The sequence below is a fragment of the Colias croceus genome, chromosome 4 (assembly GCF_905220415.1).
Source record: "Colias croceus chromosome 4, ilColCroc2.1".
NCBI classification, from domain to species: domain Eukaryota; kingdom Metazoa; phylum Arthropoda; class Insecta; order Lepidoptera; family Pieridae; genus Colias; species Colias croceus.
The window spans coordinates 3,843,115-3,869,947 of NC_059540.1; the positions used below are offsets into that span (position 1 = coordinate 3,843,115).

The 26,833-nt window shown below is 31.8% G+C and overlaps 7 protein-coding genes across 7 annotated transcripts; 1 reads left to right on the forward strand and 6 right to left on the reverse strand.

The window, feature by feature from the left end:
- The first annotated feature begins 14,145 nt into the window (after positions 1–14,145).
- LOC123690989 lies at positions 14,146–14,925 on the forward strand. Its single transcript, XM_045635149.1, has 2 exons — positions 14,146–14,206; positions 14,492–14,925. Exons 1-2 carry the CDS (start codon positions 14,194–14,196, stop codon positions 14,923–14,925), a joined length of 447 nt encoding a protein of 148 aa, XP_045491105.1. The 5' UTR covers positions 14,146–14,193.
- A 24-nt stretch (positions 14,926–14,949) lies between these two features.
- LOC123690986 lies at positions 14,950–15,863 on the reverse strand. Its single transcript, XM_045635147.1, has 4 exons — positions 15,772–15,863; positions 15,428–15,683; positions 15,189–15,262; positions 14,950–15,098 (listed from the first exon to the last, which is right to left on the reverse strand). Exons 1-4 carry the CDS (start codon positions 15,788–15,790, stop codon positions 14,950–14,952), a joined length of 498 nt encoding a protein of 165 aa, XP_045491103.1. The 5' UTR covers positions 15,791–15,863.
- A 261-nt stretch (positions 15,864–16,124) lies between these two features.
- LOC123690962 lies at positions 16,125–17,298 on the reverse strand. Its single transcript, XM_045635123.1, has 5 exons — positions 17,275–17,298; positions 16,815–17,109; positions 16,644–16,738; positions 16,233–16,286; positions 16,125–16,129 (listed from the first exon to the last, which is right to left on the reverse strand). Exons 1-5 carry the CDS (start codon positions 17,291–17,293, stop codon positions 16,125–16,127), a joined length of 468 nt encoding a protein of 155 aa, XP_045491079.1. The 5' UTR covers positions 17,294–17,298.
- An 881-nt stretch (positions 17,299–18,179) lies between these two features.
- LOC123690963 lies at positions 18,180–19,349 on the reverse strand. Its single transcript, XM_045635124.1, has 3 exons — positions 19,250–19,349; positions 18,614–18,878; positions 18,180–18,285 (listed from the first exon to the last, which is right to left on the reverse strand). The coding sequence occupies exons 1-3, from the start codon at positions 19,269–19,271 to the stop codon at positions 18,180–18,182; spliced, it is 393 nt and encodes a 130-aa protein (XP_045491080.1). The 5' UTR covers positions 19,272–19,349.
- Positions 19,350–20,525: 1,176 nt separating this feature from the next.
- On the reverse strand, positions 20,526–22,246 carry LOC123690987. Its single transcript, XM_045635148.1, has 4 exons — positions 22,142–22,246; positions 21,567–21,798; positions 20,829–20,905; positions 20,526–20,723 (listed from the first exon to the last, which is right to left on the reverse strand). Exons 1-4 carry the CDS (start codon positions 22,158–22,160, stop codon positions 20,593–20,595), a joined length of 459 nt encoding a protein of 152 aa, XP_045491104.1. The 5' UTR covers positions 22,161–22,246; the 3' UTR covers positions 20,526–20,592.
- A 708-nt stretch (positions 22,247–22,954) lies between these two features.
- LOC123690990 lies at positions 22,955–24,327 on the reverse strand. The gene is made up of 4 exons (XM_045635150.1): positions 24,261–24,327; positions 23,713–23,953; positions 23,521–23,600; positions 22,955–23,138 (listed from the first exon to the last, which is right to left on the reverse strand). The coding sequence occupies exons 1-4, from the start codon at positions 24,277–24,279 to the stop codon at positions 23,056–23,058; spliced, it is 423 nt and encodes a 140-aa protein (XP_045491106.1). The 5' UTR covers positions 24,280–24,327; the 3' UTR covers positions 22,955–23,055.
- Positions 24,328–26,048: 1,721 nt separating this feature from the next.
- LOC123690964 (turripeptide Lol9.1-like) lies at positions 26,049–26,536 on the reverse strand. The gene is made up of 2 exons (XM_045635125.1): positions 26,453–26,536; positions 26,049–26,311 (listed from the first exon to the last, which is right to left on the reverse strand). The coding sequence occupies exons 1-2, from the start codon at positions 26,469–26,471 to the stop codon at positions 26,049–26,051; spliced, it is 282 nt and encodes a 93-aa protein (XP_045491081.1). The 5' UTR covers positions 26,472–26,536.
- Positions 26,537–26,833: the final 297 nt, after the last annotated feature.

Genomic DNA, 26,833 nt, shown 5'->3' on the forward strand with positions numbered 1-26,833 from the left:
AGAACAAAGCGAAAATGCTAAATAGGCGGGTTCACACAGAGCGAGCAGCCTCGCGAGGCAAGTGGCAACTATATACCGACGACAAAAATGCGTACATGTCATCATGTTCCTCGGCTTAACCACGTCCAGACTGACGGAGCTGCTTCGCGCAGCAATTGCTTCGCGACGCTGCTCGCTCTGTGTGGATCCGCCTTATTAAATTTCATAAGAGCAGGATTATTTCCCAGGGTAAATTAATTCTGGAAAAGTAATGTTTCCGTAGGATGTTTTCTACCTTTTTCACCGCAATTATTTAGCACGCAGCTAGAAACTGCTTTCATAAATATGACATTGCCATGATTCGTGATGATCTTTTAAAGACAAAAAATAATTAATTAATATCGAGATAAGAATTTTAATTCCACAATTAGTAACGCTATGAATAAAATGTTTCTATGTTAGATAAAAATTGATATTTGTTGGATAGACTATGAAGTTCTCATTGTAATCATTACAAATTCCTATTATAGTAATTTCCCGGTATGTATTATGTGAGTTTGTATTTAATATTAAAGCAGTCTTGATGCAGCTTTATCAGTGTTTTAAGTAAATGATATACTGATTTTATTAATTATCGGCAGTTACAGTATTGACATCATTGTTAAATTCTGCTATGACTAATTACACCACTTATGATCGGTAATCAATAATTAGCACATGCAAAAGATAAAAAATTAAGTATCCATGTACTGCATTATTTATTATATCTGCTGGAATATGTTTACTATGATTTATTATTATGATAATGTTCATTAAAATTCAATAGCTCTAGTTGTGCAGTATACTGATTGCGTTATTTTTAACGCAGTTACCCATGTGTTACCGTAGTTCAAGGGCATTGCTACAATAACTACCTAGTTAGTAAACAGAAAAATACGTAATCCCTCACTTTCTCTTCTTAGTTCTTATGTTATGTCACAAAAGGTTTATATTATTATTTCAATTAATACAAATAAAAAAATCATCAAGAATAAAAACGCTTTTTACATTACCTTTATGAATAAATATAACGCTCACTTACCGCTTTCTGCTTTGGCAATGATCAAGCAACGAGCTCTTTGTAATTAATGTCATGCTATGAAATAAAATTGAGTAAGCATTTACATAGAAGACGTATTCTAATTCATAATTAAACATTTTGTGAATACTGTAGACGCGATTTCTTTTGTTATTATGTGTGTATTTTTGGAGAAAAGTTGTTCGTTTGTAAGATGAACTACGTTGCCAACGTCGTAAATTTCTCTCTCAGATTCGCTAATTAAAAGAATATTTGTAATACACTTTTAATGGTATATGTAGTACTTGTAGTTGTAACACTTTACTCTATTAGTCCGGAAAGTAACTTTGCAAGTTGCCATTTGCGGTGCGTAATGCAGTCTCGTGGCATTTGCAGACTTTCCGCATTCTATGAGCACAAGCACCTAGATCTTAGAAATTCTTCTAAAATTGATATCATTCCAAATTTAAATAACAAATTAAAATTTACATGATTTCCCAAATTGAAGAAGTTCAAATCTGTCGTTTATGTATTTATCTTTCTTCATAAATAATATTGTGGATACATCATTTTATTGCTAATTTATATTAAGAAACTTATGATATTTTTAGCTTCAGTCAGCTATCTAGTGAGAACTTTGATAGACTCTGTCTATAGTATTGATAAGCGGCTATCGGCTTCCTACGACCACAGTTCGTGAAATATCTCAAATCAAATTCCATTGGTTTTATTGCTTATTAGAAAATTATGAATGTTGTGTTGACGAATGGGTCGTTTGAACTTGAAAAGTGCGTGGGTTCGCATAAGGACGGTCACTTGTAACAGCCATTATAGGTACGTGCAGCGAATTCATTTCCAAGGCAAATCTTATAATCTCAACTACGAAACTAAAGTTTAAAGTTAAATCGTGATGTTTTATATGTGATAATGTGAATAATTTATCGATTTGTTTTATAATCGCGACTCGTAACTGATGACGGATCGCAGATGCGGTCAGATTACGTGATGTGTCGATAGGACACGCCCGTAGAAAGAACGTTAACGGTTCATTGAAATCGAAAGAGTTGAAGCGAATGGTTCGCGGGAGTCCGGAGAACAGGTTTGAGGCGACACATCCCGAATGCTTGGCGCTCGGCGAGCCGCGAGCTTACCGCGCGGCGCACGGCGCAGTGCTCAGCCGGCCGCTTATGTGCGTGCGCGTGCGCATATAGTCACCTTTGTGTCGCGGCCATAGTACGCCGCTAAAACACCTGCGGCGAACTCTTATGACTTAACGCCAAGAAGTGAATATTTCGTAAGGACGTTCGATGTTCCCTAGTGTCGATTAAAGTGAACGTGTGCTGTAGCATGTTAATTGTGGAATAACTTTTTGTAGCCATAGACATGGCTAGTTTCGAGGACCTCGCCTTCGACTGGTCGACGCTGTGTCAAGAGTGTCCTGAATGCTGGACAGCTTCAGGTTAGTGACCTTGCATTCCGTATGATAAGCGATTACCGGAGCCATGTTTTTTGTTCAACTTTTAGCAGTTAATTTAAATTTAATCATGATTAATATTTACAAGATACCCGTAATTTCACGATGCGTCTTCATTATTTACTCTTTCATCACAATATATCATATGATTATTAGAGCGAAGTTACTCGAACAGAATCTCAATTTCAACACGAAAGTGTTCAACTGATTAGATTGCTTTTCACACATAGGTACCATGCTTAGCCGCATACTTCCGCAGACGCTATAAGCTAATTATAATTATTTCCTTACTAGTGCTAGAAATATAAAGGTAAATAAGTTAAATAACATAGGTATACAACGATAAATAACGAACCGAGATCTTGTCAATCAAAGAAGGTATCGGTAATGATTGAAATATGAAATGGTTTAAACTACCCGCAAGTACCGCTAAGAACAGATGCGTAGGTATCAAAATTAATTAAGTGTGTATACTGTATATGTTAATGATGTATGTTATATAAAATACAATTTCTATTCACATAGTTACTGATTAAATGCCGCCCATCACCAAAATTCATTAAAAATTTCATTTAAAATTTAAATTTTTGGAATCAATAATTTCACTTATAACATTCATCACTCGTATGTATGTATAAATAATGTATTCAAATTATTCACTAGTTTAGATAAAATGGACTTTTCACTTTTATGCCCCAAATGAATTAACAATGTAAAATACTATGAAATTTCTAAATTTTGTTGGTATGTATATTCAATTTTTTTTTCTATTTTTCCAAATTTTTAATATGAAATACAAATGTTTTTGTTTGGATTTCTACGTTTCAAAAGTTCGTAAACCGCGCCGCGCCCGCGCCGTATCTATCCCATTTATAAATAAAATATTTACTTCAATCAATGATTACTTTTTTCACTCAATAATCTATCGGTTAGAATCCTTTTTTTCTTTGCCTTTCAATCTTTGAATTTTAGATGTGTTTTGGTTTTGTTGGTCATTTTTTATAACAGCAACTGACTTAACAGCTAATGAAGACCTGCCCGAAATTTTCTATTCATTCAATTTTATGACATGGATTATAATTATGTAACATATTTCATAGAATAGTTTATTATCGTGGTACCATGCGAACCAAGTCCAGAGCTGAAGCTTTATACATTTACAGGAAGGTATACCATAACGGCATATTAACGGAAGAATCGAATTAAATGTTGCAAGCACAGTTAGACGACGCGACGCTTCTTTTAACGCATGTTTGGGTCAAGGTATCTCATTCAGTGGGAAAAAACCTCTATACCAAATAAGAAAATAGAATGGAAATTATAAATTATATTATGGTATTAACTAGAGAAGTATTAAGAAATCGATAAAAATCATCCTACACTCATGTACTTGATTTATGATTTAATTGTAACTTAAACCGTTTTAGTAGTATTATAAAAATATACTATGGTTTTAGTAAATTAAAGTTTTATATCCATAAAATATTAAAGAAAAACTATTTTTTAATCTGAATCGGTATGGTATTTAAATTGGAACCAATCAAGGCACATCCAGGTTATGCCCAATCGTTGAATTATAGGTACGGGTCGAATTGAGAACGCTATCAATTTTAATGTCCCGTAAGAATATGTGCATAATATAAATTGATTTATATATGTGAAATATTATATGTTATGTATAAAATTATTGATATTGTAAGTAATATGAGTACTTAAAAGTTATAAGTATGAAAGTTTTTATAAGTATCTACCAATTCTGCGCAATACTGAGTAACCTTATACTTAAACCTTATACTTATGCCTATGTAATTTTGTTTATGGTTTTATTAAAAAATGTCAATGTAAGCTATTTTTTAACCGACTTCAAAAAAGGAGGAAGTTATCAATTCGGCCGGTATGTTTTTTTTATGTATGTACACCGATTACTCCGAGGTTTCTGAACCGATTTACGTGATTCTTTTTTTGTTCGATGCGGGATGGTGTCGAATTGGTCCCATAAAAATTTTATTCGGATAGGCCCAGTAGTTTTTATTTTATGAGCATTTTTGTCTGTATTTGTAAATGTTGCAAGTGCAAGTGTGAAGTCGGTTGTTTTAACGCAGTTATCACTTGTTCCGCAAGTATAAAATAACGAATTGTCATAAATAAAAAAACGTTTATAAAATAAACAATTGACACATGCATTTCCCAACTTTCTTCGAAATGAAATTCTACGATAATAGAATATTATTGGTTACGTGATGCTATAGTTATGTAGGTACGTAATAACCAGACGGAGACATTTTTGTATGTATGCAATATTTACATTCATTTTGTCACATTTAATAAATTGTTTGAAATTTTATTATAAAGTAGATATAATTAAAGTAGGCAGTAATTGTTTCCGAATTATGTATAAAGCAAATAGTTATGAAAATACATAATATATAATTATACAAAAGTACTTTTGTTACATCAATTACTACAGTTATATTTTTTTATAATTTAAAGAAACGAGATGTATTTAAATCGGAAACATTTTTTTAACTTTTTTGCCGTAACAATATCATTAAAGTTTTAATGGAAAGTATTAAAAACCACTTAACATTTAATTGTATCTCTCACATGTGAGTAATCTTCCTCCATTTCTTACATAATGAAGAAAGGCGTGATAGCTCTCGCTTCTATTTCAAAAATTTAAAATCCGACTCAATTAGAGACGGCGTCATTTATCCGTATTTCTTTACTAATTGAGGCCTATAATTGTTCACACGGTTATTTCACGATTTTCGTTAAATTGGTGTTATGTTATTGACCCTAAGAACGTGAATAAAGATTGCACTAATATAGTATTTACTTTTTACTCTGTATATATCAAGAAATCACACTCGTTTCACGCTTCGAATACGCCACTTAGGACACGCTAATTTACAAACATTGCATAGCGTCTTAGAAAATAGTGACGACCTTGTTAAGTTGTTAGTAGGTGGAGATTGGCGATGAATGTTTTTAATTCATTATAAATGTTATTATTGAATTATTTACATGTAATATCATTAGAAATATTTGTTTAATTTGGAAAAAAAATATGGATTATGTATCCATATTTTTCTTGTGTCTGTCTCGTATCAAAAAAAGTTTCAGGATATGAGATTCAGAGCTACAAAACAATTTTTTTTCCAATTAATGTTTTACTAGATTTTTTCGTATCTTATATCTTCATCTACGAGAAGAGCAATCAGGCTTTCACCTCTTCATAGCGTTTCATGCGTCTTAGCTTGGTGCATTTAAAAGTACGGAATAGTTTACCAATGGTCATGAAAAATCATTACCTAGGTAATAGGTATATAGTTTTGAAATAATTTCATATTACTTTAAATTATTTGGTGAAACAGTGAGATGAGCTTTTTTTATTAATTAAAAAGTAAGGAGCTCTCAAAAAAAAAAAAAAACTTCACTTGTGCACCAATGTAAACTTTGGTTGTAGACATTTTTGTCTAATGTATTTATGTTGTGACCATTTTAAAAGCTCCGTTATCTCAGCAAGCAAAGTTACAAGTAAAGCTAGTTCAGTAAAACATCAATGTCATGCTGAGTTTAAAAGTTGCCCCAAGTACATTTGTTACAAACGACATTCCACGCTGTAGGTGCACGCTTAATCCAGTGTTTTGAAATTTATGAATGAGAACGACCTACTTGGTAACGTGCAATTTAAATATGGTGTCACTGTTGTAATCATGAATATTGTAATTAACTGGATCATCTTATGTACGCAGGCGGTAATCTAAAAAGATCATTTAAAGTCACAACTAAATTGTCTTTAAGATTTTATCAGCATAAAACTTTTTAATTGTAGAAATAAGTTTCATCGTGCAGAACTAAGATGCGTATAGAGTTGACTTATACAAATATTTGAAGCCACAACTGACTAACTCAACAATATACATAATAATATATTCCTTGGTGACTCCATCCTTCACTTGACTCTTGAGTCTTGAGGCACAGCGGTGAACGGTGATGTCACTGTATTATTTCAAAGCTTATAGGGACATAAATTGAAAATATGAATACATTAGCTAACTGCTAAGTGCTAATAAACCAAACAAATGAAGTACGTATGTAATAAATTTTTAGGTTCCAATAGAACTGCAAAGATTATGATATTTCGATTAATTAATTAAATTTTGCATTTAACAAAACTACCTACTTAGCAATGTTTTATCACCCTTGACGAAGGAATAGTTAATTTTCTATTATCTTAAAATTAACAAACCACATAATACATAGATGATATTATCTGTAATCCGGAATGACCATTGTCCATGTTAACTGCCCAAACTCCAAAGTTCCAACAACAATCAGGTTAATAGGCATTCTAAGTATTCGACAGGCATGTAGTCTATGTCATCGTGGCTGAAAGGGACGAGGTGTGTCACTAGAATACAAATTAGACTGAGCATAACAAACAACCGTTAAAGCATCCGAATTCTCGACCTCCGTAACACCCATGCAGTCCATTGATGAACCATTTGGCATACTTTTAGTAAAGTAACACAGTCGCATTTAACTGTTCGAAACGAATAACTTGTAAAAGTAGTCAGTTTTCCACTTGTAGAGATAATTCAGAAGATAACAATTGATATTTAAATTTAATAATGTCTAAGCGGTAATGTTGAAAGTCTAGATATGAAATCTTGATGGTGTTATTACGTAAGTTTTGCCCCAAGGGTTACTTCAGCATCAAGCGTCAGCAGAAGCCCTCCCTCACAGTGTCAAACCAGATACATGGTAATAACAACGCTGAATCTCCGAGACATGTATTTACAAACACAATTTCCATATATTCTCATGTCTAGATAATGACGCACATAGCAGGGTTCACAGCTCGGACATGCATTACACATGAATAAAACGTACCTAGTCTCTAATGACTGTTTTCACATCGTTTCCAAGGGGTTACGTTTCCTGGTTGTGAGTGACAGAGAGGCTTCGGCTTCTTGCAACTCTACCTACATGTAATTTGCAGCGAGACACCGCCCCAATATGAACGGTTCTAGAGATTAAGTGTGAGATTTGCATATTTCCCCTTACGAGTACTTTGATAAGCCTAATTAAATAGGAATGCAATAGACTCTTAACCGTTCGCCTTCGACAAATTCCGTTATATCGTCGCGTGTGTTACACTGTTAGTTTCAAGCTGTTTTGATGTTATCTAACGAGAAATGAGCTTTTAAGGACAGAATTGCAAGTAATTTGGACAACTGCTTGGACGATAAACCCGATATTTATTAGCGAGCAATTTTTAGTCGCTGCTGGATTATCAGGGCAGTACAATACTAGAGTTGGTTTAGGTGTAGTATCAACTATCTAGTAGTTAACGCACTACCGATAAAACCAGGAAGTCACAAGTGTGATCCCAGTTAATAAAGAATAAATATTTATGGGCAGTGTCGAGTTTAGAGATCAGCATATTCAGAATGAATATGTGGAATGTGCATTATATGTATATTTTATTTAAGTTTTAAATCTAAGAAGAATTATATAAGAAATAAATTAGCTTAATAGATTAGCTTATTTATGTGGTGCTTGTGTAAGTGGATATAGATGTACAGAGTTTCTCGTTTTTTTAATATTTAATGAACAGATCTGACTCGCGTTCATGCTTCGCTGAATTCTATGTTTTGTTTCTTCACACTTGAATAGCTATATTATGTTACGTAAATAACTGGAATTTGATATGATATTTTATTTTGCAATATTTGACTTTTGTGCATTCGAGAATTTCAAGAGCGCGGCTTTGAGTATTGAATTCGATACCTATTCCGTGTGTTTTTATAATTAAGTTTATTTATTTTTATTTGTTGACGCGAATGTGACAACAATTGTTAAAAATTCGGAATTATTCTCATCCATGTAATTAAGTATTAATTAAACGCGATTGATTACTGATGATACGGTTCCGCAGTATTTAATATTTTTTCAAACGATAGAAACAGAGATTGATGATGATCTTAATAATTATTGTAGGTATCTCATGATCTACATTCATGATAAGAAAACGACTTTGAAACCTCAATTATGCCACCCAACTTTTCCTACCGATTAACAATAAGTAACTGAAACTACCCGCACGCGGCACAAAATTGTACCTCCTATTTTCCCGACAAAATTATACATATTACCAACGCAGGTACCGAGAAAAGCATAAAATATTGCACTTATATTAATATTCATGTAACACTTAAGAAGGACGTTGACCGGACGTGTTCTGGATGCTGAGACGAGTCAAGCGAGGAAGTGAAATAGATAACACGACGGACTGGTTTGTAAATAACGACAATACGCGTAAACATAGTACTCAATGTATTGCTATCGTGTGTACTGGTAGTTACACGCAATGAAGTCATTTGAGTAAATACTACTACAGGTGTAATTGAATTTTAAAACGTGTCTGACTGACTGACTCATCTCACGAAATTATATTTGAGCAGACACTAGCCATGTTTCACGTGCGACCTGGCGACTGCGTGAACATCTCATACATTTTGATTATAAGTTCGTTTTTATGATTTTTTAATTTAAGTTTTTGTTACGTGTACCTACAATTGGGGGTGTGACTAAAAACGCTAACGAGTTAACGATGTAATAATCATCTATTCTTTTAATGATTTGCTCGATTAGACTGTAGACATTAAATAAATTAAAGAGGTTTTACTGAACTCTGACGATTCCAGCTCGATGGAGCGAAATATGCAAGAATATGAATTACAATGCACAGACATCACGATCGAACAATATTTTGTATGATTTCGCAAGTAAACGTGAATCTTCTGCGTGAATCATAGACCATAGTGTTCACGTTTGCTCTGATATAATTTAATTGCATTTTTGGACACGATACTTTAAGGTATGCTTACAACTGTTTGAGCAATTACCATTTGCATTATAAGTAGGTAATAAGATCATGAAGCTTTAATTCAAGTTCTTTCAGTCATTCGATCTTGCGTTTGCACTAACCTTTATGAGAATTGTACCTAAGCCCTGAAATCTAAAAAGTAAATCAATTATTTCATTTTGGTGCGGATAATTCAGAATGAATTAGAATAGAAAAGAGATCGTACCTAAAGTATGTTTATAAAATTACATGTATTGCAGAAAACTATTAACTTTTATTCCTTTCATGTTTAGGGCAAACTTTGACGGTCTGGTGCAAATGATTACCACTGCACTCTCTTTAATTGTTACGTGTAGTAAATCTGCACAGGATATAAGGATGCTGCAATATGATCCTGCGTGTCATGGGAGTAAGCCGGGAGCGTGGGCCATCAACCGTATCCGTATGAGAAATGGCGAGTGCAGTGTCAACGAACTGTACCGATCTGCATTGTTTAGTGGTTAAGGTGTGGGTGTTTAATTATTTTATGAGCATAATTTGTGTATTCTTTGTTATGAAGTTCTCACCGTTCATTGAGAACGGCCGTAAATGTTAAGCAAAGATGTTAAAGCTCTTATAGAGCCTTAACTTAACCTTAAAGGGACCTTTGTAAGAATTTTAAATTTGAGCATTTCTCTCAGAGAATAGTTACTATTTAGTATTTACTAAATGAGCAGTGATAATATTATATTGGTGATGTTCACTTGCATTGATTAATAAGCGTTGCTTCAATAGGTAATTACTTTTATGTTAATTACATAGTTAATCTAACTATTGGAGTATTGAGTTATTTTCGTACTAATTTAGTAGTTATATACCGTGTAGTAAATGGATGTGCAATGCATATTACATATTAATTTCTGCCTTCCCGGACTCGAACGGTAACGCTTCTTTAAGTATTTGCGTAAATATATTATCTATAGTTTATTCTCCTACCCTAAATACCCTAATAATTCGTCAATAATGTGAAGATGACCTTAGTAGATCTTAATTCTAAACACTACATTGAGTTAAAATTTAAACTACTTGGACTGCTCAACAATAATTTTATGCCCTTCTGAGAAAATCTGATAACGATATTGTAATTAAAAAGGTCTTGAGAAAACATACATTACTTAATTGTAATCCGTTAGTTCACATACGAAATGAAACCGAGGCAAAGAATATGTATGTAAAAACAAACTTTAGATGTAATGGAATATTATTAGTTCAGGATACATCGCCCATTTTTGCAAGTGACTACTATCAAGCTAATTTTCCGTTTGTAGCTTTATTTTGATGAGACGCCCAATAATTTCGTGTACGAAAGTCTCGATTGTGGTAGCTAACAGAGATAACAAGGATAAAAATTTTTGATTTGATGGTTCTCAAATATTTATTACTAACTGAATTTTTTTTTCGGTTCAATCTCAAGATAATTACCTAAATTATTTGAAAAAATATTTGTCCTACAAAATCTATGGTTGGTTCAAAGAGTCCCCCTTTCCAAAGTGTATCGATAACGAGGTCATCATAAATGATTACTAACAAGCTGATTTTTTTGTTTTCACTTAGTTAATGTTTATATAATTCAACAGACATATTGTCCTACAAATTGCGTAATAAATATTTGAGAACCATCAAATCAAAAAATTGTATCCTTGTTATCTCTGTTAGCTACCACAATCGAGAGTTTCGTACACGAAATTATTCGGTGTCTCATCAAAATAAAGCTACAAACGGAAAATCAGCTTGATCACAGATCACAGAAACTAAAGGAGCTTGATAGTAGTCACTTGCAAAAAATGGGCGATGTATCCTGAACTATATATGATGAGCGGCGTTAGCTAGCAGCACCTAGCAGTGAGTTAATTTTAAAAGCAAATATTGTATCACGTACATAATATAGTACTCACCTGAAGCTATTTATACTGTTAAAAGGATTTTGGAGGAACGAGGGATCATCAGTTTTAATTTTCGATAGATTTAATACTTCTTCCTACAAAGATGTATGGCCTCTTGCCATGACAAAATATTATGGTCCTTCTGTACACTTGCTATCTTTATTGCTGCGACAAATCCCATATTAATTAAACTATGCTGTCATTCTTATTCATGGTCATAGAATGCTAAACAAGTTGTGAACCGGACTTCAAGTATTCTTTACAATTCACCGCCATCTTGTCAACATAGAATCACCGGATGATCATACTTCTTACCCATTAATCACATCCCTTAGTGAAAACTGCAGTTTTATAGAAAGTAAAGTTAAATATTTAACGTCTTTGTATTTCCATGACTTCAAAAATACAAATTTATGATTATTTTTTGCTAACTTACGAATAAGGAAATATCTTAACGACCCACTTTGTCTATGATAGATGCGGCTACCACTTTGATTCAAACGGTTTAAACAACCGGTTCTTGTTTACCCATCGGTTTTAAAACTCTAACACAAAATATATTTGTATAGGTGTTTCCAGTCTTTGAAACGACAAAATATACAAAAGGTGGATGCATACAGAGCAAAGCCTTGCGAAGCATTTTCTGCGCGAATCTGCTCGCTCTATGTGGATATCATTTGTGTGACATCATTATGTTTCAAAATTATAGTTCAATAAGTAACAGTTACGTAATATACCTCATATACGTAGTACTATGATCCCCATGACTACAAATAATAGAAGAAACTATGCATCAAAGCTTTCAGCCTGTCAGCAATATAGCCACTTTAGAAACAATAGGTCGTACACTAACCTGATATAAGAGGTGTCTTTAGTGTAGGTTGCGGAGATAAGCGAAGTGCATAGTTAGCCTTGTTTATCTTGAATAATGGTAACGTATAGTGGTTATTTTAGTGACAGAACAACAGACTGGTTAACAATACTGTGTTCATCAATAATTACCTGCAATTGAAGTACTACATAAGCAGCTCCTGTCCTTGATTGCAAATGCATGCAATTGATTTTTATTGTTTTAAAAGTTATAAATAGAGTGTGTCGTATTGATACGTTGGAGAGACGTTACTAAATATTTGTTGCTATTATATTATTATGTAATAAATATTTCAGAATCTTATGTAGGTATTTAGTTATTTAGCTTGAGTACCTAACCAAATTCATAAGATTTTTATTTCGAACCCGTCTTCAAAGAAAGGGTTCGCAAAATTGAAAAAGTAGAAAGGAAAACTATTATATTGAGACATAATTCACAAACTTAAATACTATACTTAATTATTATAATGAGGATAGTTTTGCTAGTAGGTACATCGATAACTTCCGAGCATCAAGAGAATGTGCCAAATGCCAGTGTCTGTTTATCATGGACGACAAGTTGACAGGTTACAACTGGCGATATTTGTATCGAAAGTGACAGTTAAACATTTATTAAACGAAACCGCAACATCTAACGAAATTATCATATTATACTTTATGAGATAAAATCTATTATGTTTACCTACATCCTATTACGCATGTTACGTAGGATGTATAAATTGTTTCTCATATTACATGTGTTTAAGTTTCTATAAGTTGATATTAATATATGCAAATAGTGTCACATGATACATGTAATATTTAAGTGTAGCATAATCATTTATGATTTCGCAATATCAATTTGACTTGCTAGTCCATATAAAGTTCAAACAGTTAATCGGCTTACTATTACGTTATTCATATTACATATCTATTCAACCGTATAAAGGAAGGAAGGAACGATCAGGCTTGAACAAAAGCTCAATCAAGAATTATCAAGATAGCGCCTTATTGTTATTTGTTGCTAAGATATTGCATGATTGTTATGTGAATGTAGCACTTGTAGAGATTATCAATTGGTTTCAAGTCAAACGTCCAAGATCATGCAATCGCCGACAGCAGTTATTTGACATGCCTGAATACCTAGTATACCTATGTAGTAGAAGAGGGTAATGGTTATCACATCATAGAGTATCTTCTTGGAATAGAAAATTATTTAGTTAGGTATATTAAATTGCAATAACGTTATGACAACGCTGTAATAGTATTATCTGATCTGGAATATAAGTTAAGAATTTAGTATATTATTCAAAATAAATACTACTACTCTACACCAAAATCCAATACAATATATACTACTTCTTTTTGTACCGAAACAATAACAAATAAATAGAAACATGTTACATAACACAAATTTTAAAACGGACCCTAACTAAAACACCGGTAAGATCATCTGCGTGGGCGTCATTTTGTAAGTATTCTCTGTTGTTGCAACGAGATATTTATCTCGATGTTTTCTAACGCCTCAGTTCTAGTACGTAACCATACACAACCTACATAGCCAGCAATTATTCCGATACAAAAAAGGCAGTGCCTATAGACATTGTCAAAACTGACCTGTATATCATCTCACTTCCTTATGAATAACTCAATCATTATCTGATTGAAATTTATAAATATTTTTAAGAAATGCTAGTTCAGTTTTAGAATAGGTGTCGACTATCTATTTATTTTATGTATCAGTCCATATTTATTTAGAGGTGTTCAAACTAAGTGTTCAAAGTTATGATTGATGGCAAAAGAAATTGTATCGGTAATTAAAATAGCATTCAAGCCATTCATAACATCAAATATCTTAGAAATCTAGGTATATTACCTAATAAAGAGTCGATAATACTGGGACTAATTATAGCCGATAGCCTTAAATGATTAGCCAATAAAATTTTCCATTAAAACGTAACATTGAATGTAATGTGAATTGGTATTTAGACTCCATACAAAGTCAGTCGTATTTTGTGCTAATGATATTTGATTGGACATGTTTCTTACTGGTAAGTTTTGTAGCTTAAAAAATAATATTTATTTATTATTCATTTTCAGGAATCAGTTTGGTTAGGATTAGATAGATATACGTGAAGTTTGTTAAGAATATTCTAACATGCATTTAATTAAGATCCAAATAATCCAAGAAAAGGCAACATCAATGCTAATTGCTAAATATTCATTTCTTTGTGCAGAACATATTAATTATTATTATTAATCTGATTGCTGGTTATAGCGAGTTATGACAGACAATGTTAATATTTTAATATTCCAATTTTATTCAATTGTTTCAGCTGTCTGGTTAACTGCTCTAGCATTATTTACACGTGGTGATGTATTACCAAGGCCTAACTACAATTACATACATAGCCCTCTGTGTGCGTCCAATTTCGGAACGTTTGCATCTAGGAAACATTTCTGGATCGCACAGAAAAGGAACCCAAGTCTAAAAGTACTACATAGAGGGAAATGTAAGAGAATCTGTCAAATATATGCTCCTGTTTGTGGAAGTAACGATCAAACTTATAATAATTTGTGCCACTTGGACTATAATAGAAATACTGTTAAAAACCTGCACTATATGTACAATGGGAAATGTGTGAATAGAGCTAAATCTGACAATAAACATAGAACAAAATTGTTTCAGTTCAATTACTATGACGACACTTTTAATTTTGAACAAGATGGAAGAGAAGAGAAACAAAAGTTGTGCGCTTTGTCCAAATAAACCAATATTATTTTAACATTGCTTTTAAACGATTTTCGATTTCCTCTGTTTGAATTTACGTGCCATTCTTCTGCGAAGGCTTGAATCGTTTGATCCGAAATCAATCTCAAATATATTATTTTCACCCTGTGTGCTTACAGCATTATCAGTCATTTGGAAAGCATTCAATTTTGCTGTAAAATGTATAAAAATATATTAAATTGAAATGCAACTCACTATGTCATAATTTCTCAATTAAAATTTATAATTTTAGTAAGACTTACTTATCTGGGACATCTGCGACATTATATTATTAAATAGAAAATCGTCACGAGCAGTGTGGTGGTGGTGTGGTTTTCTGTTAATGAAAAAAAAAATGTTTTTAAATTTCTTTGTGGCTGTCTTTTTCAAACATCTTGAACATGGAGGCGTCTTAAAGCTCAAATGTAGGTAAATTCTAATGATCATTACAAGAATTACTTGTATCAAAATTCTTTAAATTGTAACAAATTAAATACGTTACTTTGAATTTCTGTTCCGGCGCAGTGGAGCGACGTCATCACGAGCTGAAATAATCTTAATTTTTCTGTCCAGCGTCTTGACTTCATTACAAGGTCCATTATGTCTGATATGTAAATTTGGATGGACAGTCCTAACAATTTCTAAGTCACATAAATTAAAATATGTGAATCCATCACTTACACACACGACACGGTCACCGTAAATGCATTTTAAAACTTGCGCTCTGAGATATGGAAAAAATGCGAAAATCACTATAACTGTAATGAAAAAAGATGTATATTTTTCATTAATTAATTATCTTACTTATTAGAAAGTTCTTCTATGATTATTAAATTGTGTACTCACTCTTCACTTTTAAAAGCATTGTGCTGTTGAATGTATAGTTCAGTTTGATTTATGGAAAATCAGACGAATTGAACAAGGCAAAGTGCAATTAATCATAATTTCACAGCGCAATGTGTAAATTTGATTGCAACGAAATTAAACTTCCATTACATACTAGATAATTGAAATTAATTACTTTATCGCCTTTATTGGCTTTGTTACTTTTATTGACAATACATACATGCACAGTTTTATTATTATAGTTTAGATTTTTACATATTTTTCAAATACTGCCCTTTTTATATTCGATACCTAGTTTTCAATTTTAACTTTAACAATTTTAACATAGCCTATAGAATATTATAATAACAAGTCTAATCTTTTAAAATTAATGCAGATAAATGGATGATAAATAAAACACAAAACGTATTCATATGAAATTTTATACAGAATTTATCCAGTTTTTATTTTGAATAAATTGCCAGTTCCTTGGGTGTTTATTGTATTATTTGAAAACTCGAACGCACCTATATTTTCTGAAATAAACGTGTTACATTTTGGTTACATTAAATAATTGAAATATAACAATGAATTTAGTAGTTAAACTATATAATTGGTTATACTATCATGGAATATTTTGTAACCAACGCTGAACGAGCATTCTCAACTTTGCAGGTAGAAGAACAGGGGGTTTTTACTATAAGAAAAAATCGAATTATTATTTTCTATATATCTACACTATAATCTCCTGACCATTACTCCAATTGTAAAAAAAAAATCAGCACGTAATTTTTGAAATGAAATGCCCATAAACTCAGATTTGATGATACTAAAGTGGATCATAATTCATAAATATTTTAATATTTTATCTACTGGACTTCGAAATAACTTACCCTGAATGTTTGTCATTTGTGATAAAAGCATCCTTGTTAAATCACTTTTTTGTCTTTTATTTAATTTCACTTTGACCTCTTTACAATAGGGTGTCCTAAAATGGAGTTAAAGAGATCAATTAGTAAAACGTTGGTAAATTAAAAAGACTTTTTCTCATATAAATTACTGACTTGGGAATCCAATGTTTTTTACTCCTCAGAGCGTTATCTTTAACCATGTTTTTTTGAAGTTCGATGATTTTTAGCAGCGTGTCCAAGAGGCGTCCATTTCTTGCCTTGCATGATCCCATGTGCTTCACAGTGAGGTTAGGTCGAACGGTTTGTACAATTCGCAAGTCGCACATGTTATTGTAAGTGAAGCCATCGCTTCCACATAGTATTTGCTCGCCGTATTTGCATGTTATTCTTGCAGCTTCACTGTGATGTATAGGATATGTTGTATACAGGAAAACTGATAAAATGAGTGCTGAAAAAATGAACTTCGTAATATTAGTAAGGAATATTATATTTTATTGTAATCATTTAAATTACTAAAACTATTTTTTATGACGTATTGACACGGTCTACTTTGCGCTAGATAATAATATATGTATATCTACTGATTGATCTATATTTCTTTAAGTTAACTCACGCGTATACGATGTGATCATTTTGTCGACTGGTTTTCATCAACCAATATCATAATTTAAACCTTCAATCTTCCTTTTAATTAAACATTTTAATTAATTTAACCGTAACATTGAGTTACGTTCTCATACGTTGCAGATTAAAAAAACTTAATCTATATGTGACTATATCAAGTAATTAATAAATATAGGCTATAGGGTATCAACGATGCACTAGATATTTTAGGCTTTATGACATTAAATAAAAGTTAAAACCCTACTGAGTATAGTGCATTTTACAAATTTAACGTATGTCGTAGATAATTAATATAAATAATAAATATGTACAATATACGGGTTCGTGACTTTTTATAAAACTATATACGGGTTCGTGACTTTTTATAAAACTATATGTTATATTGGCATAGATGGAAAAGTATAAAGATTTGAACACAAAGTTGATTTGGCTAATTCAATTGGTGTTATGAGTTATCACAGATCATATAAAACTAAAAGTAGGTAGATGTTAGTACTTAGTAGGCTCTATTTCAGAAAATTTCCTTACCTATTTTATTATCTTTCGTTATATTGCTTAGATTTGTGGATTACCAAAGGCATAATATTCAGGTAAATCCATTATGCCAACATTAGTTAGATGGACAGTGGACTACAGATGTCCAACTGAGATATTTACCTACAGTTTCAATATAATATAACAAATTGAAATGAAAAACAGTGAATTCTATGTATTACAATATATTTGTGTATTATATTTCAAATTTATTTTAATATCATTTGAAAACCATCATCCGGTCTTTATTTTAAATTGATTATTGCATCCTTGAGTATTAACATTATTGTGTGCAAATTCAAATGCTCCTATGTTAGCTGAAAGATAAAACATTCTATAATAATAGTCATTAATTAGTACTTAATTTTGAGTATGAACATTAGTAAAATAGTTACTTTGTGTATTAATCATCTCCGATAGAATGGTTTTCTTAGATTGTTTCAAATGTTTCCTTTTATACGGACGTCTGGAAAAAAACCCAACAATTAAATAACTATAACATACTAGCGGTCCGCCCCGGCTTCGCCCGTGGTACATGTTTACGTTTTCTCTACATAAGAACCATCCTCGTACTTCAAGGAATATAATAAAATAAGAATTATCGAAATCGGTTCAGCCGTTCTCGAGTTATGCGCATACCAACACATTTTGCGATTCATTTTTATATATAAGAAGATTATATATTCAGTTAACATATTAAGTATATAGAATAAAAATAAAAATATTTATCATTTATTTTTCAGACGCAATCGAAATTTACTGATCTCAAGTAAATGTAATTGATAACAACAAACCTTCCAGGTAAGCCATAAAAATTACGATCCACATAAAAGTCATCATCGTCGTAGTATGTTGTTCTTCTAGCATACGTATGATCGAGATCTTCGCAACTGCCGACATGTTTCATAGTGAGGTTTGGTCGTAAGGACCGGGCGATGTCCAAGTCGCACATGTTGGTGTAGGTGAGGCCATCGCTACCGCATACAGGGCGCTCTCCATATGTGCACATGAGCACCGCTGTATCTGCATTGTATGGCAAGATGAGTGCAACGCTGAAAACTGAAACATATATTGAGTGCTAAGTTTAAGGCTAACAATTGGAAAGCTGGAAATATGTGAATAGTAAAAGAATTAGATTTTAACTATATTATTATAGGATAAAGTTAAGCGATATGTATATTGTATAGGTAATCTATCTATACTTAATAATATTATAAAGCTGAAGAGTTTGTTTGTTTGAACGCGCTAATCTCAGGAACTACTGGTCCGATTGGAAAAATTATTTCGATGTTAGATAGCCCATTTATCGAGGAAGGCTATATATCAATGCGGGTGGAACCGCTGAGCACAGCTTGTATACTAATAATTAATATAACATAACGAATTACTATTATTGCACATAAATTAAATTTATATAACTTTTTACTTACTACTCACAACTTGCGTGAACATTTCCAAATGAGTTGTGGAATGAAAAATCACTTATTATTTTTTAAATTACCGTTTTAATTGAACTGTTAAACGTGAAATTTTAAAATCACTTGTATAACTAGCTCTATTTTTTTTTACACTCCCGCGAAATAATGTATTGTATTTTTTATCGTTATAATATTAATATGTTAAAAAGCTTGATTTGATAGTTGATATTTTTGTTTTTTGTTATACCTAGGTCCTTGAGAGATTTTATTTATAATCTTTAAAATAAAATTCTTCGAGACAATAAACATTCTTATGCGGCTAAACTGCTGTATGCTGTGTGCTATTTGAACATTTACATATTTTTATATAATGGAACAAAAACTTTGCGTTTTTAAAAATGTGACTAAAATATCAATATCAGTGTACTTAATCTGGGGGCACGGTAGTGCCCCCGCCAAGACGAGCCAAGCGAACATGCGACGGGCACTACCTACCTTTTCTCGAAGCGCTTCGACGTTTTTTTGAACCCTCATAACTTGGGTTTGGATTATGACTTATTGAACATATTAAGTTTTAATGACATTAGCTTTTATACTTCAGATTTTATTTATATCTAAAAAACGCTAATTTCGTCACTGACTCACTGATGATCATTAAAATTCTTATGGTATTTCCTAATGTCCTAGAAAGCTGAAATTTTGTATGTAAGCTAGTATTAGCACACAAACAACAAAAAATTATAAAACTTGTAACTTTCATCCCCCATCCCCTTAAACTAGGGGATGGGAGATTGTATGAGACCTGTAATTTTAAATTAAATTTTGATGACGCTAGAGGTCTAATCTAATAATCTAAAACTTGGTTCCCCTAGATATATATATGTTTGTTAAAAAAAAAATTAAAAGTTTAATCGACATATAAAATTTTGTTACAAACAACTTACAAAAAGAAATGAAATCCCACCAAAAACATTTTCATGTAAAATGTTGCCAAGACGAGCCCATATGACTCGCACTGGCAAAAAGTTATCAGATCTCATGTAGAGCCAAGCTTCTAACACTACACGCCCTAACTCTACAAGGCCTCAGTTCACAAACTCTACACCTTAGTCAAAATATGTGGCTTGGCGTTTACTACTTTGATGAGAAATTAGCAAAGGCATAAATAATAACGTTTACAATTCAAGCCAGATATTTAATTGAAAGTACATAGTTAAAAAACCTACTAAAAAGATTATATTTTAGGACAGAAATAAAAAAAAATTGTAAAATATTTTAATGTTTTATTTGTATTAAAATAAGCGGATTTCTTCTTCTTTTAATAAGGGGTATAAATAAGAAGAAAAATGCTTTTATTAGTGATCTATCACGTAACATCGTTTAACATCATTATTTGCACATCCCGTGTTTATGGTTATCTCAAATCTGTTGTTGTTTCCTTGGGTGTTAATAGTATTGTGTTCGAAATTAAAGGCACTCAGTTTTACTGAAAATATTAAAAAAAATATATGAATTAAGCAATTTTTTATCACAATCGTATAATATTACTTATATTAGAAAGACAGAAAGATTAATTCATCCTATTACTTACTCTGTGTCTGTAATATCTGTGATAAAATTCCCATTCCCTTTGATTTCCTCCAGTGGTGTCTTTTAGCTTTATAGCCCCTAGGAAATGTGTTTTAATTTAAAACTTTTAATAAATTACCAAACATTTTATAAATCGGTTCATCGTGTTTCATAGGTCTCCAAAATTGTAATATCCCTATTCTTTACATGGTATAATATATTAAGTAGGTATATTAAACGAAATTACTACATATGTTTGCTAAAACATATATTTTTTGCTTTTGTTGTTAGATATAAACGATGAAAATATTTTTCAAGTAGATACTAGCGTACATATATGTTATATGTAATAATGTAGGTAGTAATATGAAAATTATAGGCAACATAATGTTAAATAATATAAAGAGTAGAGATTTTTATTAATCGATATTAATAAATTATAAACGAAACGCAAAGACACTCTATAATCAAATGCGAAACACCAAATGAATAAGAATTATTATTAACTAGCTGTTCCCCGCGGTTTCACCCGCATTGCTCCGCTCCTATTGGTCTTAGCGTAATGATATATAGCCTATAGCCTTCCTCGACAAATGGGCTATCTAACACCGAAATAATTTTTCAAATCGTACCAGTAGTTCGCGAGATTAGCGCGTTCAAACAAACAAACAAACTCTTCGGCTTTATAATATTATAATAAAAATCGATTCCTGTTTTACAAATTAAATCAAATTGAGTTAATCACTGAATAAAAAATAACCTCTTAGGTAACCCGTTATCCTTAGACATTTTTGGTCTCTCAGTAGGACCATTTTGCTCACACCTCCCTTCATGTCTTATATAAAGATTGGGTCTTATCGACCTGACAGATTCAAAATCACACATGTTGAAATACGTGAAGCCATCGCTTCCACACACAAAATGGTTGCCCAGTCTGCATCGGAGCGCTGCAGTATTAGAATTGCAAGGAAAGAGGATCACCGCACTGAAAACTGAAATACCCTCTTTTGTTTTATTTATAAAATTTTATATTATATTATTTACGTAAGAAAATTAAAGGAGGAAAAATCTGGAGCAATTTTATAAAGATTGTACTATTCTATATACAAATAAGAAGCGGGGAAAAGCTCGTAACTTTTAAAGTTATAAAATTTACACATACCTACAGTATTTAGGTACCTAATGATATAAAGATGCACTTAGACGTTACTATCTATAGGTATGTATGTATATAACTATAAAATACATAGGTAAAATATATTAAAAATATGATAGGAACAGCTATAAGTCTTTTGCAATCAATCATAATAAAATCTAAAAGTTTCTTCAACTTACCTGTTAACAACATAAGCATTTTCAAAGTATTATTATCGAGTAATCAGCTAACTGGCTACTTTTTTAATTTGCCATTTTAATTTGACGTGAAATTTCGTAAACACAATAACTTTTACTTACGTATGGCCTATTGTTTTCCAATATATTTTTTCAAATTTTCAATAACAATCTCATCTAGGTACTAATAGGTACTATAAAGAGGAATAAATTCATATTAGTATTATAGCTATGGATTTTCTTAAATTAAATTGTTTGAAATTTAAGGCAGTGTTTAAGCCTCTAAAAGGGGTGACAGACGTACGAGTAAGTACGCGAACTTGTGGCTCGACGACCTTTTTCGCTCGTGTGTCACCCCAAGTACGCGTACTTAAAAACCGTCGAGTAAGTTCGTTGACGATCCAACATGTTTGAAATTTTACTCGAAGCCCGCCTTGGCTCGCACGTCTGTCACCGCCGCGAGCCGAGTAAGTACGCGAGTAAGAACTTTAAAACCGCGACTTTAGTTCGTACGTCTATCAGCCCTTTAAGGCATAATTAAAATCAGAAAAAAGAAACATTTATTTAGTTAAAACGATACAACATTAAATATTTTGTCTAGGAGATAAGATATGCCTAAAACTAAGTTTGGAAAAAATAAGAGCCATCTTGCTTAAGTTAAGTACATAATATGTACTACATAGTCATCATATATTTTAGTATCGCACAATGGTCTGTTGTTCAGTGTTGAAGTTGATAAATAAAACACGAGGTTGAAAAATAAAGCAATCTTTGTATTATAATATGAATTTATTGTAGGAAAATATAGGCTTAAAAAATAATATCAAAATTTTGGGACGTTAAAACCTGCTTAGTTCTTAACTTGATTTCATTTTTAATGTTCGTCATAGATCATAGATAACTTTATTTTTATTACATTACAAAATATCAATTCCAAATCTATTGTTGTTTCCTTGTGTGTTGATATTATTATGTTTAAATTGAAAAGCTCCTATGTTTTCTGAAAATAACATAATGAGTAAGTATATTATGAGTATGTTGACGTCTTTGTTATGACAGGCCAAAATTTTATTTCGTTTGAAACTGTACTGAAATGTTCTTTAGTTTGTTCGCAAAAAAACAACAACACTCTATATTCTTGTTTTTTCATTTGATCTATAAAGAAGGCCAAATTCACTGCAACGAAATAGAGACAACAAAAGTACTTTAACAAAAGCTTCTCTACTCGATTGTATTTTTTTGAGTTTGTTACTTCAAGACATTCGACTGGTTGAACCGATTTTGATAATTATTTTTTTTATATAAAGTGATTATAAATATAGTTTAATTTTGATAATAATCTGAAGGCGGTATTAGTTTTTTGATACAATGGAACGACTTACTTTGTGTATTTATCATATAGTTGACCAGCTTCATTTTATTTTTTTTAGACCCAAATTTAGCACCAAATCCAATAGACCATCTGAAATAAACAAACAAAATTCTTTACACAGGGCCAAAAATAAATAAAATAAAACGTGCGTAGTACAAAAAAATCAAAATGAGCATTACATACAAATACAATGTTACATTACCTAATCCGTAGACTTTTCTTAGTTTCTGGTTGCATTGATATTTTCAATAACGTGTCTATCAAATAGTTACATGAACCTATGTATCTCACAGTGAGGTTTGTACGAAAATATTGTACCGTTTCCAAGTCACAGATGTTATTGTATGTATTGCCGTCATTGCCGCAAACTGCCTGCTCCCCATGCGGACATTTCTGCCAGGTTCTTTTACATTCGTTTGGCAAAATAAGTAACAAGCTGGCAACTAGAATAATAAAATATATAGATAAGGAAATAAGACACACACGATGACATTAGAAAACGGAAAAGGCTGTGCGTTTTGTTATTTTGTAGAATATAGAAGATAGAGATAAATAATAAAATTAGTTTTTACTGCTCATGGCGGTCATAGTTGATCATATTTCTTGATTAGCAACATATCTAACTAAAATGATTGCAAAACGGGAACACTATTTCCTAAGAGGAAGACCTACCAAATCATCTCAATTCTATAAAACTAAATAGAGGATATGTAGGTTGGATTTTCAGGAAATTTTGTGTTTAATACTCACGAATATATGCAATGATCATTTTGTCCTAACTGCGGTCGGTCATTTGTTAACAATTATCACGTATAGCTATTCGAAAAGTTAATTAACATTTTAATTGTTAAATTTCACCGCTTTCTTGTGTGAAAAGATCAATTCTTTTTTAGGCGTAATTACAATATTTATTTATTTCTTTATTAAAACAATATAATATGTAATTGGTATCCTGACCCGTGCCTACTGTTCGCTTTTTTGGGCGTGTGAATATATTTTCAGTATTACGTCAATTTTTCTTTAGAGAAAAGCCTGGCAACACAATTTTGATTCTTTCCTAATAAAACGTCAATTACAATATTTAGTGTTCACACATAGAGATAATATGTACCATGTGTTCACACGATCTTTTCTCTCTTATCACTTAATCATAATATAGAAAAATAAAACGGTTGCTTGCTCGTTTTATTTTATTAACATGCATACAAAAATTATAAGACTCTGTTTGTAACAAATATCGAATGAATGAAATCCTGCTGTCCTTTGTTGAGAAACAGCAATGTATGTAGGCATATTCTGAATTTAACTTCTGTAAGGATAACTGTGCAATGTGCATCCAGACCTATTGTACTATACAGTAATTATGGACTCATACCATAGAATATATACTCTAAACCCCTTTTTAAATAATATTAATAATCCCACCAAGTTCTTTATCATATTATATCAAGTGGCAGATGAATTCCGTCAGTAGTTTCATCGTGATAAGCGTCGACCGGGCTGAGTGGCGTGCATTGGAAGAGGCCTTCGTCTAGGAGTGGACGAACACAGGCTGGTAATGATGATGATGATGATGAAGTTGTTAACATATTATAAGATATTTTCTGTTGCCCTTATGTAAAAAATAATCAGTTATAGGTTTCGATTTTATTATATCCTAATAAAGTTTTTCAGCCCGTTTGAAACTTGAATAGGCCATATTTCCATTTTATAATACAACTGTATTTTTAACGAAAAGGTAAATTAAAAACCGAATAAAAATGCTTATTTATTCGCAACATTTAAATATTTTGTGAATCCCTGTACTCCATTGTTTATATTAATCAAAGCATATTTCTCATTTTCTTACGAAACATCAATACCAAATTCATTGTTGGTGCCTTGAGTGTTAATATTATTATGTTTGAATTCGAATCCTCCAATATTTCCTGAAACAATATGAATATGTTTTACAACATCGAGGAAAATGCTGTTTTAATTAAAGAATTGAGTATAAGCAGCTGGAGTAAGACAAAAGGTATCGTAGGAAGTAATTTGAAGTATAAATGTGCCCTACGAGACCTTTGTTTTGCTCTCTTTGTACCATGGTTTTAGTCCGAGTTAATTCAGGTTGGCCAGCAGCTTGCTGCTTGAGCATAAATATACCTACCTATAGTAGAAAACTTAGAGTACCTACAGAAAATACGAAGCACGATATCGTATGCACTGTGCTTATGACCTGGTAGTCGTATTTAGCTGTCTTCTTTAACTTAAGCATCCCTTCTATTTCACATAAATCAAACCCACATTTGATTGGTACATAATTTGTGCACTAAATGTAACTAAGTCAATAAAAGCTCAATATGATGATATTAATTGGCAATTACTCACTTTGAGTATTAATCATTTGAGACAGTAACCGTATTCCAATACCCGGTGGCCAAAGCGGACGTACTTGAATGCCAAGGCTGAAATCAAGGATAATGTTAAAAATAATCCAACTATAAAGAACAGCACGGCTGCTGATGTGTATTAAATATGAATAAATATTCGTATATTTTACCCCCATGGACGTATACGAAGACTATTTATATTTTTTCTTGGTTGTTGCATTTGTAGTGCTCTTATTAAAGTTTTGATCAAAGAGTTACATGGACCTTCATGGACTACGGTCAGGTTTGTACGAACTAATCGTACAATTTCTAAGTCGCACATGTTAGAGTACGTTATACCATCATTACCACATACTGCTTGCTCTCCGCGAATACATTCCATCAATTCACTTTTGCCTTCGCAATGTGAAATGATCAAAAGAGTGGCAACTGAAAAAAAAAATGAATAGTCAAGTTATATTTAACAACTTATTAACATATTATAACGTATGACATTTAGTAAACTCCCGAATATACAAAAAAAAAGTGTTATGTAAAATATTTTTTGTTAGTATAATTCTTGATACTCACGGGCGTATATGGCGACCATTATGCACTGCAAATGACTGAGGTTCTGTTAGTACAGCCTTGTTAACACTAAAGTAATCAATTAAAATTCTAATTAAAAGTTAATCGTTGAAGTTAATGAAAATTACTGGCATAATTCGTTTAACGTGATAAAGACTTGCAGTTTCTCAAAAACTACATAAACCTATAACAAGACAGGGGAACTAGAATATATGTATATGACAGCGATCATAATAAACATAAATAAGCTTATTAATAAAATTAAAAAAAAATCAATCTTTGGAGTAAAAGTTCTTGGAAACAGCAGCATGATTTATTTAATTGTAACGAAAAGTATATTGTAGGTACTTACTACCAAAAATGTTCCTTTGTGTATTCATTCAA

What these genes read in the sequence shown, in the direction of transcription:
- LOC123690962 (XM_045635123.1), bottom strand. An exon ending in AAAAAACATTGGATTCCCAA is followed by an intron (nt 16,739 to 16,814) that starts GTCAGTAATTTA and finishes ACTCCATTTTAG; the next exon opens with GACACCCTATTGTAAAGAGG. An exon ending in ACAAATGACAAACATTCAGG is followed by an intron (nt 16,287 to 16,643) that starts GTAAGTTATTTC and finishes CGTTTATTTCAG; the next exon opens with AAAATATAGGTGCGTTCGAG.
- LOC123690963 (XM_045635124.1), bottom strand. Translation starts at nt 19,271, where the DNA reads ATGTTCACGCAAGTTGTGAGTA. An exon ending in GTTCACGCAAGTTGTGAGTA is followed by an intron (nt 18,879 to 19,249) that starts GTAAGTAAAAAG and finishes TATATGTTTCAG; the next exon opens with TTTTCAGCGTTGCACTCATC. An exon ending in TTTTATGGCTTACCTGGAAG is followed by an intron (nt 18,286 to 18,613) that starts GTTTGTTGTTAT and finishes GTTTTTTTCCAG; the next exon opens with ACGTCCGTATAAAAGGAAAC.
- LOC123690990 (XM_045635150.1), bottom strand. An exon ending in AAGAAAAGTCTACGGATTAG is followed by an intron (nt 23,601 to 23,712) that starts GTAATGTAACAT and finishes TGTTTATTTCAG; the next exon opens with ATGGTCTATTGGATTTGGTG. An exon ending in CTATATGATAAATACACAAA is followed by an intron (nt 23,139 to 23,520) that starts GTAAGTCGTTCC and finishes TGTTATTTTCAG; the next exon opens with AAAACATAGGAGCTTTTCAA.
- LOC123690986 (XM_045635147.1), bottom strand. An exon ending in CGCCGGAACAGAAATTCAAA is followed by an intron (nt 15,263 to 15,427) that starts GTAACGTATTTA and finishes TTTCATTAACAG; the next exon opens with AAAACCACACCACCACCACA. An exon ending in GTCGCAGATGTCCCAGATAA is followed by an intron (nt 15,099 to 15,188) that starts GTAAGTCTTACT and finishes TACATTTTACAG; the next exon opens with CAAAATTGAATGCTTTCCAA.
- LOC123690987 (XM_045635148.1), bottom strand. An exon ending in GATAACGGGTTACCTAAGAG is followed by an intron (nt 20,906 to 21,566) that starts GTTATTTTTTAT and finishes CACATTTCCTAG; the next exon opens with GGGCTATAAAGCTAAAAGAC. An exon ending in ACAGATATTACAGACACAGA is followed by an intron (nt 20,724 to 20,828) that starts GTAAGTAATAGG and finishes TAATATTTTCAG; the next exon opens with TAAAACTGAGTGCCTTTAAT.